The sequence below is a fragment of the Eschscholzia californica genome, unplaced genomic scaffold, assembly GCF_041429995.1.
Source record: "Eschscholzia californica isolate CP2 unplaced genomic scaffold, dmEscCali1.0.p SCAF_1, whole genome shotgun sequence".
Classification (NCBI taxonomy): Eukaryota; Viridiplantae; Streptophyta; class Magnoliopsida; order Ranunculales; family Papaveraceae; genus Eschscholzia; species Eschscholzia californica.
Window position 1 is genome coordinate 3,291,491 of NW_028238198.1, and position 14,375 is coordinate 3,305,865.

At 35.0% G+C, this 14,375-nt stretch overlaps 3 protein-coding genes across 5 annotated transcripts in view; all 3 read left to right on the forward strand.

Annotated features, from left to right (window-relative positions):
• Positions 1 to 6,284: 6,284 nt before the first annotated feature.
• LOC147563289 (putative methylesterase 11, chloroplastic) lies at positions 6,285 to 10,238 on the forward strand. Its single transcript, XM_086636154.1, has 5 exons — positions 6,285 to 6,836; positions 8,077 to 8,313; positions 8,463 to 8,606; positions 9,313 to 9,444; positions 9,585 to 10,238. The coding sequence occupies exons 1-5, from the start codon at positions 6,435 to 6,437 to the stop codon at positions 9,861 to 9,863; spliced, it is 1,194 nt and encodes a 397-aa protein (XP_086492280.1). The 5' UTR covers positions 6,285 to 6,434; the 3' UTR covers positions 9,864 to 10,238.
• Positions 10,239 to 10,578: 340 nt separating this feature from the next.
• LOC147563290 (protein SPIRAL1-like 2) lies at positions 10,579 to 12,532 on the forward strand. Its single transcript, XM_086636163.1, has 3 exons — positions 10,579 to 11,088; positions 11,596 to 11,874; positions 12,241 to 12,532. Exons 2-3 carry the CDS (start codon positions 11,635 to 11,637, stop codon positions 12,319 to 12,321), a joined length of 321 nt encoding a protein of 106 aa, XP_086492289.1. The 5' UTR covers positions 10,579 to 11,088; positions 11,596 to 11,634; the 3' UTR covers positions 12,322 to 12,532.
• An 878-nt stretch (positions 12,533 to 13,410) lies between these two features.
• The window catches only part of LOC147563291 (CCA tRNA nucleotidyltransferase, mitochondrial-like), a 29,787-nt gene continuing 28,822 nt past the window's right edge, over positions 13,411 to 14,375 (forward strand). For all 3 annotated transcript variants that reach the window (XR_015223680.1, XM_086636255.1, XM_086636261.1), the window contains exon 1: positions 13,411 to 13,556. The gene's annotated coding sequence lies outside the window, so the exon portion shown is untranslated. The remainder of the gene's footprint in view (positions 13,557 to 14,375) is intronic.

Here is a 14,375-nt window from a genome sequence, read left to right on the forward strand (position 1 = left end):
TTCGAGTTGTCATTTCTACTAACAATTGTGATACTCTATGTCAAAGTGGACTTAAATTCGAAGTGAATGGTCTGATTTCACCCGAATACTTTAAAGAACTATTGGGCAAAATTAGGTCATCTACCTTGAAACTCCGACTTGATATATTTTCCACACAATATTTCTTTTATCTTCCATCAAACCATATACTATACAATCTCAAATTTAGTTATTGAAATCTTTGTTCTTTCAATAATTATTTATATGTATAATGTATGAAGTGTATCTAGTACACGTAACAGAGGTCTGACTCCTATGTGTGAAGTGTAATTTTTGTTTGTCTATCTTTTGTGGTGTACAAGATCTCGAATTTTGGGTGATTAGTACACTTGTTGCTTACATGTTGGAATTTATATATAGTACCATCTGATAAATGATCACGAATCTTAACCGTCCAATGTAGGTCCATCTTTATTTGCTATACCAACCAAGAAAGTATCAACCACATGATCACTTTATCATCTATTTTCATTTTTTTTTTTAGAGATTCTAAGAATCATATATACTTGGTTCATTCTCATGCCACCATATAACTTTTCTCATTTTTAAACTAAAGATTGCTTTTTTGCTACAATGACTAATAGACTAACATGGAAAAATATGGAGATCAAAATAAAATAATATAAATAGGTTAAACAACTATAATAATAGTATGGTTTAAATGTTTAATGAAAAGAAAACCATTTACCTTTTAAGTAATTTATTCATATTACCTTAGTATATTCTAGATAGTTACATTCGAAGGATGGAAGAAAGTCAAGAAACACATAAATTGTCGTGGAACTTATGCACAACACTAGCAACAAACCAAATAATATTTTTATCCTTTGCACCGGCTGATACTATAACTTCGAAGCACCATTCTTAAGAAATTCTAATATTTAATTATGGATTACTTTTTTGTTTGTTGTTTGGGGTTCTTCGTTTAATTTCTTTCCATTATGAAAATAAGTCCGTAAGTTTGTTTTGTATTATTTATCGCAACGTTCATCTGTAAATGGTCAAATCCTTTTCGATTTTAAATTAAACTTCCATCCGACCTTAAGATGATTTTGATCCATTAGTTCGCGCTTCAGATGATTGTGAAATTCTATAGGTTCCGCCGGGTTACTAAAGCACTCCACTCCAAATGCATTTTCTGCATGCATTAATATAGCACTGGAGGGGGCCTGTAGAGACCCCTTCTTGGGAATGGAACTGGGCCTAAAGCTCAAACTAGTTAAGATTTTGCGAAATTCTAAGCGCCACCTTGACCTTCCACACGTAAATCAATCGGGAGTGTTAGAGCGCCCACATTTGAGTTGAAGGCACCTTTCCCACAGTCACCCCCTAAAATTTGTCTTGTTGAGCGGAGCGCTTTTAACACTTCGGGAGGCGCTAGTGAAACTTCCCAAAACTATCAGTCCCCTATTAGATTGAAGGAGGCCCGTTTAGCAATTGTTGGTCGTCTATAGAACCTACTGAGATTTCATTTGATGACCAATACGTGGACAACCGTTTTTCTTATATGGACAACTATCTTATTTGGACAATCAAAATAATTAATTTTTTTTATATGGACACCAGTTTCTAAGGGGACAACTCTCTATTATTTGCACTCAAGTCCTCTTAGAATTAGATGTATTATTTTAACACCTCCCTCTTTTCTCATAAACCCTAAGTAAGTTTGGTCTTCTTCTACTACTTCATCTTTATCATCAACCCAAAATTCTCGAGAGAGAATTTTTTTGGAGAAGATTATGACATCAAACAAAGAGAAGGGAATTGTTGAAGAATATTCCTAACCAGAAAAGTCAGATCTAAAAACCTAAAACCCGTTAAACTTTTAAAACTTAGAAATCAAAAATTTCAAAACTCTAGATTTTTTTACAAACAAATAGAGTTGCTCGTGCTTCGTGGAAAATCGACAAAACACGAGAGATCTTAATTTCTGAGTTTTTGTTAAAAAAAAAAACCAGACTTGCCAATTTCATAGATTTCCTACGAAAATTTGGCAAGACAGAAGGAAACTTGCCACGAAAATCTAGCATATTTTCGTAGATTTCCCACGAAATTCTGGGAATTTCTTCTTCACTTCGATTTTTTGCCTTGAAATCGTTTTGTATTCTTTCAAACTACCCAAACGAAAATACAAAATAAAATTAAAAAAGTTAGAGTTTTACCTCATTAATGTAGGGTTTGATTAAAACCCATCTAGGGTTTGATAAAAACAAAGGGAAGTAGTAGACACTATAGTTCACTCAAAACAAAGAGAAGTGGTAGAAACTATAGTTTACTAAAAAAATAAGAGAAGTGGAGATTGATGAGTTTTATCTTCTTCATTCATCTAGGGTTTGATAAAAAACAAAAAGAAGTGGTGAAAACTATAGTTTACTTTTAATAGCAGTACAAGAATAAGAATAAGACTATAAGAAGAAGGAAGAAGAAGAAGATGATGAAGAAGAAGACAACTTAGGTTTTCAATTTTGAATTATTATTTTGTTAATGGTCCACAAGTTAGTAACTGTTAGTAGTTAAGACTTGATGGAGTTGTCCCCTTATTAAATCAAAGTCAACTAAGTCAAACATAATTGACTCGGACCGGGTCCGAAAATAGTTGTCCATATTAAAAAAAAAAACAGTTTTCCACGTATTGGCCACCTTTCATTTTCTTATTATAAACCGGGGGTACAGAGAAAATTCAAGAACATATCGCTCTGAGGCGGAGCAATTTGTAATCTTTGATGGGTGCCACCTTAATTGGTGGGCAATTTCGAATTTCCTTGACGGTTAGTTGGTTACAAAGCCGTTCCATTTGGTTTCAAGCGGCTCTTCTTTAAATTTAAGTGGGTTTATCCCCTTTCATTAAGTCTCTAAAGTTTTCTTCTTCATTTACCTCTTTCCGGAGGCTTGATTATTGAGATTTAGTCTCCTTTCATCATTTATTCTCTATCCCTACTCTGTTTCTTATTCATCAATCATGGACTCTCCAACAAATCTTTCTCAAAGCTCAGAAATAATACAGGTATCCATCTCCTCAACCCTCTTGAACTACTTATCACAATGTTTTGCAGATCTATGAATTGATCCCTCTTCAACATGAGATGATCAAAATGTATGTAGACGGTTCTTACACTTATAGTGGAGACGGATTCCAAAGCATTGGTATCCTTCTTATCGGTCGGCTTACACGACATCCCTTGGAGATTAGAGAATGAAATCAGGCGTAGAACCCATGTCTTACAAACAACCATTCAATTCACTAGAATAGCAAGTAACACTGACGCGTATGACTTAGCGCATTCAATTTAAGTCCCAAGTTTCGGCAACTTGTGTTATTGCCCCTTTCAAGTTCAATTTTATTTGTGTAGTCCCTGATGTAACGTTACTTATTTGTGGACTTTGTTTTTCGGTCAATGAAAGGTTAATTAAAAAAAAAAACAAGATTTGGATTCATTTTCGCAGAAAAAAATGAAAAAAAATTCGAACTCTGCTTTCTCTCGGACAAAATATCACTTCTCGTGGCATTGTCTATTTTCTTTCTCTTAATACACCTATTGTGGGGGGAACCAGAGGCTCTTTTTCTTTCCAACTGTGATGCTATGTCTGAAACTTATCCTAGTCGAATTTCGACTGGAGTACGTGTTCCATCAAGATTTAGAGAAAGAAAATTAACTACACAGACTCTATCTAAATTAGGGTCTGCCCTGATCCAACGCCACCAAAACGGTGGCTTTGGGCCTCCAATTTTTAAAGAACCCTCTGATTGGAGTTTGCTAATTTTATTATGTCTTTGTGATTGTCATCGCGGAAGTGTAGTTAGAGATATTTCAATTCCAACCAATGATGATGCTATAGCTTCAATCCGATTAATTATTAACAAATTAGTATTGGCAATTTGTGAGGTTGATTCTTGCATTTTTCTTAAACCAACTGACTAAGGGTTGGGCCTCATAAGTTGTAGGGCGGCCATGCTCTAAATCCTGCCCGGACTCTAACTCCGCTCTGGATAAGGGTCGGACATAGAGACATTTTCGTTTTCTTTATTTAGTGAAGGTCCCATGTCACCATGTGCCTAGACCTGGTCGGTGCCCCTAACAAATGTATAAACTCCCATTAGTTTTAGTCTTTTTCAAAATATAAGCTTTTATTTATATTTCAATTTAATATATTGGATATCTTGTGGTCCTTCAAAATCGTGTAGCTTACGGCAAGGGAAAAAAGAAGCATCAAGTGAAGGATGTAGAGATCTTCACATGGATATTATGATGTTTTCATGTACTTTTTGCACACTACTAATTTGATTACTTCTTTTTTTTTTCGTTGAGAATTTGATTACTTATTGATACTACAATGTTATTTGATTGAAATACTACAGAAAGTGTATAGGGTACACAATTGTTATAATGACGAAAGGGGTTTGGCCCATCGATAGTGCATCTATTTCGAAAACTCAGATGTTCCATATTCGATTTCAAGTGGAAATCTAAAATAACAACTTATTGAAACTGTGTTATTAAAAACATAAATATTAACTTATAGGTCGGTTTATATACCTTTACGGTGTATAAAGTATTTAGGAAGGGAGAGATGTGTGGCTGACTTTTATACTCTTGTAATCTTATTTTTTTCGAAAATACATACAGTAATTTTTTTTGTTGAATGTTCAAAAAATACATAATGATGAGAGAGATGTATATAACTTAAATAATGGGTACCTAATAACATGGGGCCAAAAACAACTATTTGGGCTGCTTTTGGCCAGGCCGGCCCAATGTCCCAGCCCTAGACCTAGTGAGTGAGAGAGAGATGTCTATAAATTAGTATAGGAAAGGGAAGTAAAGTATGGTTCAAGTGGTGAAGATAGCAATTAAAGTCTAAAATCTGCAACTACTTCTTTCCAACTCCCCAACCCTAATCAATTTGATATGCAAAAATGAAGAAGATAGGTGTTTTTCTTCTAGTCATATTATATATATATATTTAATGCCTTGAAAGGTAGCTTCTCATATGCAAGAGCATGTATATGTGGCAGAAGAGAGTGCCCATGCCTTTGAGATTCAATGATGTTACTCTGTTTCTTCACTTTTAGAAGTCCCATTCTTCCCTCTTTCCTTTTCTTTTTTAACTTTACAGTTTAGAAAGAGAAGGTAGCCGTACAAAATTGATTAAACTTTGACTTTATACATGTGAAAGTTTCAATATAAGTTTGTATAATGGTAGTTTTGATATCGGATCATTCGCTAGTTCGTATATTTTAAAATTTGTACATAGTTGTTTACTTTTCGGTGTCAATTTTTCAAAAGTGGTAGTGTTTTATCTCCAACCACTTAATATTAATGAATTGAGACGTTTTTTTTTCCTTTAGAAAGTGACACCATCTTTTCTATTTATATTAAAACGTATTCGAGATTTTGAATTTAGTTTGCACAAAGTAAGTGATAAACCTAATATCACATCAAGTTCCAAATAAGTCTTGTAGAAAATTCTAAGCAAAAGAAGTATTTTCCTTTTCTTACTTCCTCCATGTCAATTATGGGGGTTTGGTATACTAAAACAAGAGATGAGTAAATAGAAATGAGGGTTTTGAGATTGATTCTCCTTGCTTTAAGCAAAGTTCTGATTTTAAGATTTGGTTATGAGGTTCATTTGTTGACAGATCAAATTCCAACATTTTACCTAAAATTAGAAAACCGTACTAGTTGAAATCATATGAGAAAATACTCCATTTAAAGTCTTAAAATGTCACGTAGTCCATGACATTTCCCAAATGGCTATATTAATGACTAATTGCTCATTTGCCCTCCAATTTTATTCCGATAGATTTTTTGGCACTAATAATTAACAATATAGATACTAGATTGTTAAATTTATTTTCTCCCTTAAAATTTGTCTTTTCATTAGTTTTACCCATTTGTTTGCGTAAGAGGGAGATAGAGAGAGAGGATAAATGAAATCAGGGCAATGCGCATAGAACGAACCAATTAATGATATCCTACCTTTGTTCCTATTCCAAAAGAAATGCAAGAGGAGGGGAGATGAAGTGGGAGAGAAGAATGAGAACCAATTAGAGGGTAAATTTGGACGAGAAAAATAAACTTACGAGTCTACAAGAGGATCCAATCCATAAAGTTGGGGGGCCAAATGTTGAACTCGTCAAAAGACGGTAGCATTTCTGAATGTCATTTCCGTAATAAATCTAAACAACAAGGTCATATCAATCAACCTTTCCTTACAAGTGTATATAAAACGCGCCAATAAAAATCACTGCCTTTTTTGTTCACACTCAAACCAGGAAGAAGAAGAAGAAGAAAAGTGAGTTCTTCCATTCATCACTTTCTCTCTCTAGGGTTTCTCTCTCTAGGGTTTTCTCTCTAGGGTTTCTCTCTGTAGAATAGACAGTAGATGCAGAAACAATGGGGAATTTGTGTTGTTGTTATTCAAACCAAAAGGTAAAGAAGAAGAAGAAAATATCATCATCTTCTTCTTCATCAAAACGTTTCTCAAATAACCCACCAAGTATAATTTCAAGTAATAGATGGAGTAGAATACGTTCTCTTTCATCTACTTCTAAGAGAGAGAAACAACCTCAAGATGATTTGATTCAAGAACAAGCTATTGCTGCTGCTATACTCTTTAAACAACATCAAAATCAAAATGGTGGTAGAATTAATCTTCAATTTGATCGGTCTAGTTCTTTAAGAAACCCTAGTTCATCAGCTTCATCAAAGAAACAACAATCTTTACCTAGAAGTTCTAGTTCTAGGGCTCGTTCTCTTACTGATCCACTTCTTCATCCTCATCATCTCGTTAATCAGGTGTTTTTTTTACCCTCCTTTCTATTCAATTTTCGTTCTAATTTGTTGTTATTGTATTGCTAGAAATTGAAGTTTTAGTAAAGTTTGGAGCTTTTTTAAGCCCTAATTTGTTTTGGTATTCCATATGCATGTAACTTAGATTCTGAAGCCATTTCCGAAACCCTTTCATATATGAAAGAATTAAATCTTGGGAAGCTTGAAATTTTGTTAAATCATTGTTTTCTTGAATTTGTCAATTGTGAAATTTTAAAGTGTAAATTTTTTATGTCTCTTCATATTCAAATGTTAACAGATAGCTAGTGAAGTACTTAATCTTTCAAATACTGCCTTTAGTTACTTGTTTAGGCATTTATCTCTTTGATATTGTGCCAAAATACATTTGTTAATGCAACTTTATGTAAAAATAATATCAAATGATCATAGATCCATTATTGCATAATAAAACATCGAGAGCAAATCTGTTCTTCCAAAGGGACCTCATTTTTACATTGAACACTTTTTCCGTAGATTTCATAAATATTAGTATTAGGAATGGTATACTTTTCAATTTTATGTTTTGTTTGTTCTTTTATGTGTGCATGAGTTTTTCGTGTTGGACCTGTTTTTGTTTATCATGTTATATGTTTGTGGTTTTCATACCTTAAGGCCCCTGTACTTTGCAAATGGGTTGTTTTTCTCTATATGTCATAATAACTAGATTGATGGCTTTGTCTGCATTCATTTTGGTCTTCCTCCGTCTCTTCTTTCATCTGCTCTGCTCACTCACAGTGTCGTGCCGCTTTCTTGAACATGACCAAACAATCTGTGCACTTTCCATCAATATTATTGCAGCCAAGGTTACTATTAACAGGAAATTGAGCAGGGGAACAAATTTCCTGTTGGTCTTGGTTAGTAAAACATATATTTTTCTTTTAGGCTTGGGCTCCCTAAGCAAACTATGTGCAAACTTACGTACTGTGTAAAAATGTCTTACATATGTTGTTGAAGCTTAAAAAAGTTACGACTCCTGTGTGCAAACATATCTTCCACCCATGAAGTTCCGAGTCTTCCCACATCCTTTCACGAGTACTCTTTTGCAAGCACCTCGCCCACAATAAGTCATGGTTTTCTTCGGACCATTCCTTCGTATTGATGTTGTTATCCATCTGTGTTACTTATCTTTGTTTAAAGTTTGAATCTAATGCTCCACCCACTCAAATTTATAAAACCAACTTCTCATTCATTCTAATCACTTTTACAGGATTTAAACATTGATAATTTGGAGACCAAACATTTTGTCCTTGTTCATGGGGGTGGATTTGGTGCTTGGTGTTATTATAAAACCATCGCACTTTTAGCTGAAGCTGGATTCAAGGTTGATGCCATAGATTTAACAGGTGCAGGAGTAAACACATTTGAGCCTAACAATATAACAAGTCTCTCGCAATACGTAAAGCCACTCACTGATTTCCTTGAGAGGCTTGAAGAGATGGAGAAGGTTTATTTCTTTATCTTGTACTCCATACTCAAACTGCAACATTTTTAAAGTTACATACTCAAACAAGAAATAGATTAACTTTCTTTTATGGTGGAAGTTACTATTAACTCACTTCGATTTTCTTGTCTTTTTATCCTTAATTTATGCAGGTGATCTTGGTGGGTCATGATTTTGGCGGTACATGTATATCATATGTGATGGAGTTATTCCCATCCAAGGTAGCAAAAGCCATTTTTGTTGCCGCAGCTATGTTAAGTAGTGGACAAAGTACTCTTGATATGTTCTCTCAACAGGTTTGTCTACAATCTTTACTTCCTTGGATTCAATGAGTCGAAGAATTTGATATTACTTAAACAAATCATCACGCGGTTTAATGCATCTCTTTCATCAATACGTACTCTTTTCAGTTTTTCGTTTTGTTTGCTATTACTCGTATGTTTTAACTAAGATTGGAAGGATGATTAGCTTCTAGCTGGGGAATCTGCGAAAGTGTAGAAGTAGGCGTGCTCGATTTAGAGAAGTGGAAAAGAGTACGAAAAACAAAAAGTTTATTGTGCTTGTGCTTGAATCCGATGTCTGACCCAGGCCCAAGTACTGATACGAGGCTTGTCCTGTCAATCTAGTACTCGCTTGAGATGTGCGCAAGAAAGATGAAAAGAATCAGATGTTTGATTGGTAAACTATAATAATGGTCGGGCCGAGACAGGCCTGGAATTCGGGCGTAATAGAAATGCGAAAGTCTAAACCATAATGAATCAGATGTTATATTTGGGCCTTAATGAACATATAACTCAAACATTGTTAAAGAGTCTGAATTGTCATTGATTGGTAACGCATAATAATGGCCATGTCAGTCAATGAATTTGGCAATAATAGAAATGGGGAAGTCTGAATCATCATTAATCTAATGAGATATTTGGGCCTTAACGAACATATAACTCAAAAATTCTTGTGTTGAAGTTTATTCTTTTTTGACTAGTCATCATTGGTATATTGTAGGCAGAATCGAATGATCTGATGCGGCAAGCTCAGATATTTTTGTATGCGAATGGGAATAACCTCCCTCCAACTGCTATTGATATGAACAAATCCCTCCTGAATGACTTGTTATTTAATCAAAGTCCCACGAAGGTATGCTTCTTCTTTTGCTTAAGCTATAAACAGTTTACTTCGATCATCATACTCCACCTAGCACTTGCCATGAGTCCCATGACTTTTAAAGATTTCTCGTCGTACAACTTATTGGCTTGTTTTATGTTTATGTTTTCAAGGATATTGCATTGGCATCCGTTTCTATGAGACCAATTCCATTTGCTCCAGTACTTGAGAAACTCTCTCTTTCTGACAAGAACCATGGCTCGGTCCGAAGATTCTACATCGAGACTACAGAAGATAATGCTATACCACTCTCTGTACAACAAAGTATGATAGTCTCAAACCCTCCAGAACAAGTTTATCGGCTAAAAGGCTCTGATCACTCACCTTTCTTCTCAAAGCCTCAAGCCTTGCACAAGCTATTGATAGAAATCTCAATGCTGCCTCCAAAGTAATCTTTCATGTTCATTAAGTTCTCCATTCTTCTCTCTCATGGACAAGCAATTCTAGTATTGGTTCATATGTTTATGTACAATGAATGTCATTGAGTTCGAGGGTTCCCGCAATTTCTACTCCATGATCTAAAGCATGTTCTGCCGAACGTTTCTACAGGTACATCACAACTAAATTATTTAGTTCGATTTTGTTGGTTCAATACTAGTTTGTCATTTCATTTCTATTTTTTTCCTTAAGACTCAAGGTGTTGTTATTGTTCATCAAATAAGTAGTGTTGTATGTGAGAATATAAAAAGTGTTTGTTTTCTGAGTCAGATGGGTAACCAGACAGGAGATCTAAATTACTCTACTTCATAATGTGTGTTTTTGTTTGACTTGTGTGACCGAACGATTTAAGCTTATTTTCCGTCTATTTGAACCAGAGAAGTCAGATCCAAAAGAAGAAAAAAAAAACTTCAAAAGAATTAGAAATTTTGTCTTTCTTAAAAAAAATAAACATACTACATCTATTCTTAGTAAAAATGATAATAAGGAAACATAATTAGATTAGAAATATAAGCTAGGACTTTGGGGGCATCATAATTTTTTTTATACACTCTTTTCTTCACGCAGTTAAAATTTGACGGATTACCGACAGCTCTTCTTCTTCTCTTCTCTCTACTATTGTCAATTTTGACTGCTTTTTCTTTTTCTTTTCCTCTTCTTTTCCAAAAGACCGCGAGGACAATCAATTAGTATCCCTTCGGCACATAGAGAAGAAGCAGTGGAGGTAGAGGCGGAAGAAAGCATCAAACTTTTTCCACCAAAAAACTATAGACTTTCCAAGATGCCCCAAAGCCAATATTCTTACAATAGACCCAAATCGTTAATAATAGTCAAAATTGGTAGAATTAGTCCATCAAGGTCCACCATTTTATTCTTCCAATTTCATAGAAAATATCTTGGGAGGGACTAAAAGCACCCTCCCAAAGTGTTGTTGGCACCCGGATTGCACATGAAACAACTCCCAGTTTGTGATTTAGGCGGGTGCTAACAGCAGAGGGTGCTTTTAGCCGCACCCAAATATCTTCTCCCTCTCTCTCTCTCTCAACTCTCACAGTGTCTCACTCTCTCCCGCTCTCCTCTCTCATTTTTCCTCCTCTTCTTTCTCTCTCTCTCTAAAACTTCATCTTCTTCTAAACCAGGATATCTCATCTTACCTCCAGATCGAGTCCACTGAACAAGGTAATAAACCCTAGATTTTAATTTTTTACCTTTTGATCCTCATAAAGTATTTTTTTTCTATGTTTGTCACTGTTTATTACCCTTAAAGTATCGCCAATAATTGTTGTGAAATTTCTTGATTAAACCTTCTGATTCCTTTTAGAAGTATATTTTAGATTCTTGGACGATCATCAAATTGCTTGTAGTTATAATATGTGAATAATAGTAACAATCATGAGGGTTTTCATCACTGAATTCTTAGGTTGTATAGATTCCATGTATTAGGGTTTTTGTTTAATACTTATCATTTTTGTAATTTTTGAAATGGGTTTAATTTGAAAAGTACAAAAAGATATGGTTTATGTTCATGTTTTAGCATATATATACCCAACTAATGTTTACATTCGATAAAAAGTTTGGGTTGAAAGAAAAGGTTAGATTTTTATTCTTCTCTGTGAAGTTATTTTGTTGCGATCCGACTGTTAGTCAGATTGTTATACTTTTCTTATGTGTTTGAACTCTGTCCAGGGTTTGGGTTTTCCAATCGAAGAAAAGAAATAAGAAAGAATGGGTCGTGGAGTTAGTAGTGGAGGAGGAGAGAGTTCATTGGGCTACTTGTTTGGAAGCTGCGAAGCTCCAAAGGCATCGGTTCCGGATTCTCAGCCTGCGGAAAATGAACCTCCGAAGAGGTCTTCTCCTACTCCACAGCAAGTGGACGTCACTAAGCAGATTCCGGCGGGTATCCATGGAAACCCTGCAAACAATTACCACAGGGCAGATGGTCAGAACACCGGCAACTTCCTCACTGTATGTTTCTTATTTTGTTTAAGTTCTTACTATTTTCGTTTAGTATCTGTTGCAACCAATAGTTGTTAGACTTTTCGATAAACATATATTTTTGCCTCAACGTGTCTAAAATAATGGGTTTTAGCAGAGAGGAAAAAAAAAAACTATAAAGTCAGCAAACGTAGTTCCTAGTTTTGCTCTCCTTGAATGAATATCGAAAATGAAACTTTCGGTACCAACAGTATTAGGTTTACTCTGGGTAGTTGATTGGTCTTGATTTTGGCTCTCCGATTTCATGCGGACATACTTCCCTTGGATTTTTTTACCTCGGAAATTACGACATTTCTTCTAAACCGTTCTTTTATTATATTCCTTGTGGTGGTACAGGATCGTCCTTCGACTAAAGTCCACTCTGCCCCTGGTGGTGGATCGTCTCTGGGCTACCTCTTCGGTGATGCTGGTAAATGAAGCAACTTCACTCGAGCACGAGATTACTGATTGAGGTTCTCCTTTAATATATAAGAAGAAACAATTTCTTTTCTTTTTCGATTTCACAGACAAATACATAATGTCTGTTAAATATAATATTGTAATATATTAAAGCAGTCAGTCACCTGCTGGATGGATCTGTTGTGTGTTGATCTTTTTTCAGTTGAATCAAGGAACTCCTATTCTCTGATGCCTTGTTTGTTCTTTTATTATTCATTTGAGCATTTAAAATTCAGATCAATTAAGTCAGATCTGACTCGCTCTGATTTCTGAATGTTTATCTTTTTGTTTAACTCAATCTGATTTTAGGTTCATTTCAGTTAGACACAAAATAAGTCTAGATTAAGATACCATTATATGAAATATCCTTAAATGACAAAAAAGACTTGGGTTATTTGACTTGTATGTGTGGAATCCTTTAATTTGGCTTGTCTATCTGGAATCGAACCCAAATATTCTGAATTGTCTAACTAGATTGTTTCACAAAAAATCACCCAGATCGACTTAAAACACAATTAGGACAAGCCATCTCTCGGGACTTCTAACAGAATCCGTCTTTGATCTATAAACGAAGTGAACCATGTCATTTTCTGGGAAGTTTTGTAGGCAGTGTCCGAAATTATTAAGGACAAAGTGTTTTTCACCCATGACTTGGTCAAAACAAATTAACCAAGTATTGTTAGGGACAATACCCAAATTTGAAGGTGTTTACCACCCACTTCTTTTTCTCTCCCTCTGTTAAAAAGTCTCCCTCCGACCATGACCTAAACCTTTAACTACTTCTCCAGACCTCAGACGAACAGAGCCTCTTCGTTGGAGATTTTAAAGAGAGAGAGAGTAGCGACAGAAGAGATGAGAAGGAGGAGAAGAAATTTTAAAAATAACCTCCGGGATCTCGAATTGGACTGGTCCGAGTCCGAACTCTTACTTGGGTCAAAGGGTACTTACCTTAGTCAATCTCATCTCCGGGTGCTAACAACAATTTTTCGGGTGCTTTTAGCATGTCCCCATTCATTTCCTTGATATTTCAAAACCTATTAACAAACCAACATAAACAAGCCCGCGGGAGTTACTTGTTTCTCAAGAAAAAGTCCCCGCCAGAACTCGAGTCTTGATTTGCGGAGGCAGTTCGCGGAGCATCGAAATCGAGATCCGGTTGGTCGAATGAAATGTTACTGAAATCGTCCAAAAACTTCTAAGAATCCCTTTAACTGGTTTGGATCTTCTCCTATAGTAACAATTTTACTCGATTTTCATCTTTTTAGGGTTTGTCGTTTTTTTCCTATTCAGTTTAATCTTTTTGGGTTTGTCGGTTTGATAAGATTTCTTCTTCCTCTTTCTTTGATTTTGATGGGATGATTGGACTGTTATTCTTATGTGGTTGAAATAGGGTTTATCACATCAAGAAACCTTCAAGAACTCAATATTAGCGATCAAACAGTTCCAGGCAACGATTACAGCGTTACCAATTTCAATCTTTTTAGTTTTGTCACTTCTTCTTAATTCGATTGAGACATTTTTTGTTTTTCAAAGGGTTTCTTTGTTTCTGCCTTTGATTTTGTAAGGATGACCTAATCGTATTCTTTTGGTGTGGATGTAATAAGACTAAACACATCAAAAACTCTCGAAAATCCAAGTAAATGATTTCAATCATCTAGGTTTGAACAATTGATTTCCTATTACTTGATCAACTCACTGTAACTTTTTGTTTTCTAAAGGCTTCATATTTTTCTTTCTTGATTTTGAGTGTGATCATGTCAGATTTTGATTGAAAAAACTGTACCAGATATAAATGTGGGCTCTAAGGTACACAAAATCTAAGTTGGTGCATATAAATGTGGGCAGTTCTATTTCCAAATCTAATTTTTTTTATTTGAGAAATTTCCAAATCTAAGTTGTTGCATATAAATGTGGGCAATTCTATACATAAAATCCATATTGGTGCGTGTAAATGTGGGCAATTCTATATATATACTCGATGTCGGTGCATCTAAACGTGGGATATTTTATACAAAATATGTTGGTGCATATAA

What these genes read in the sequence shown, in the direction of transcription:
- LOC147563289 (XM_086636154.1), top strand. Translation starts at nt 6,435, where the DNA reads ATGGGGAATTTGTGTTGTTGTTATTCAAACCAAAAGGTAAAGAAGAAG. An exon ending in CTCATCATCTCGTTAATCAG is followed by an intron (nt 6,837 to 8,076) that starts GTGTTTTTTTTA and finishes TCACTTTTACAG; the next exon opens with GATTTAAACATTGATAATTT. An exon ending in TTAATCAAAGTCCCACGAAG is followed by an intron (nt 9,445 to 9,584) that starts GTATGCTTCTTC and finishes TATGTTTTCAAG; the next exon opens with GATATTGCATTGGCATCCGT.
- LOC147563290 (XM_086636163.1), top strand. Translation starts at nt 11,635, where the DNA reads ATGGGTCGTGGAGTTAGTAGTGGAGGAGGAGAGAGTTCATTGGGCTAC. An exon ending in ACACCGGCAACTTCCTCACT is followed by an intron (nt 11,875 to 12,240) that starts GTATGTTTCTTA and finishes GTGGTGGTACAG; the next exon opens with GATCGTCCTTCGACTAAAGT.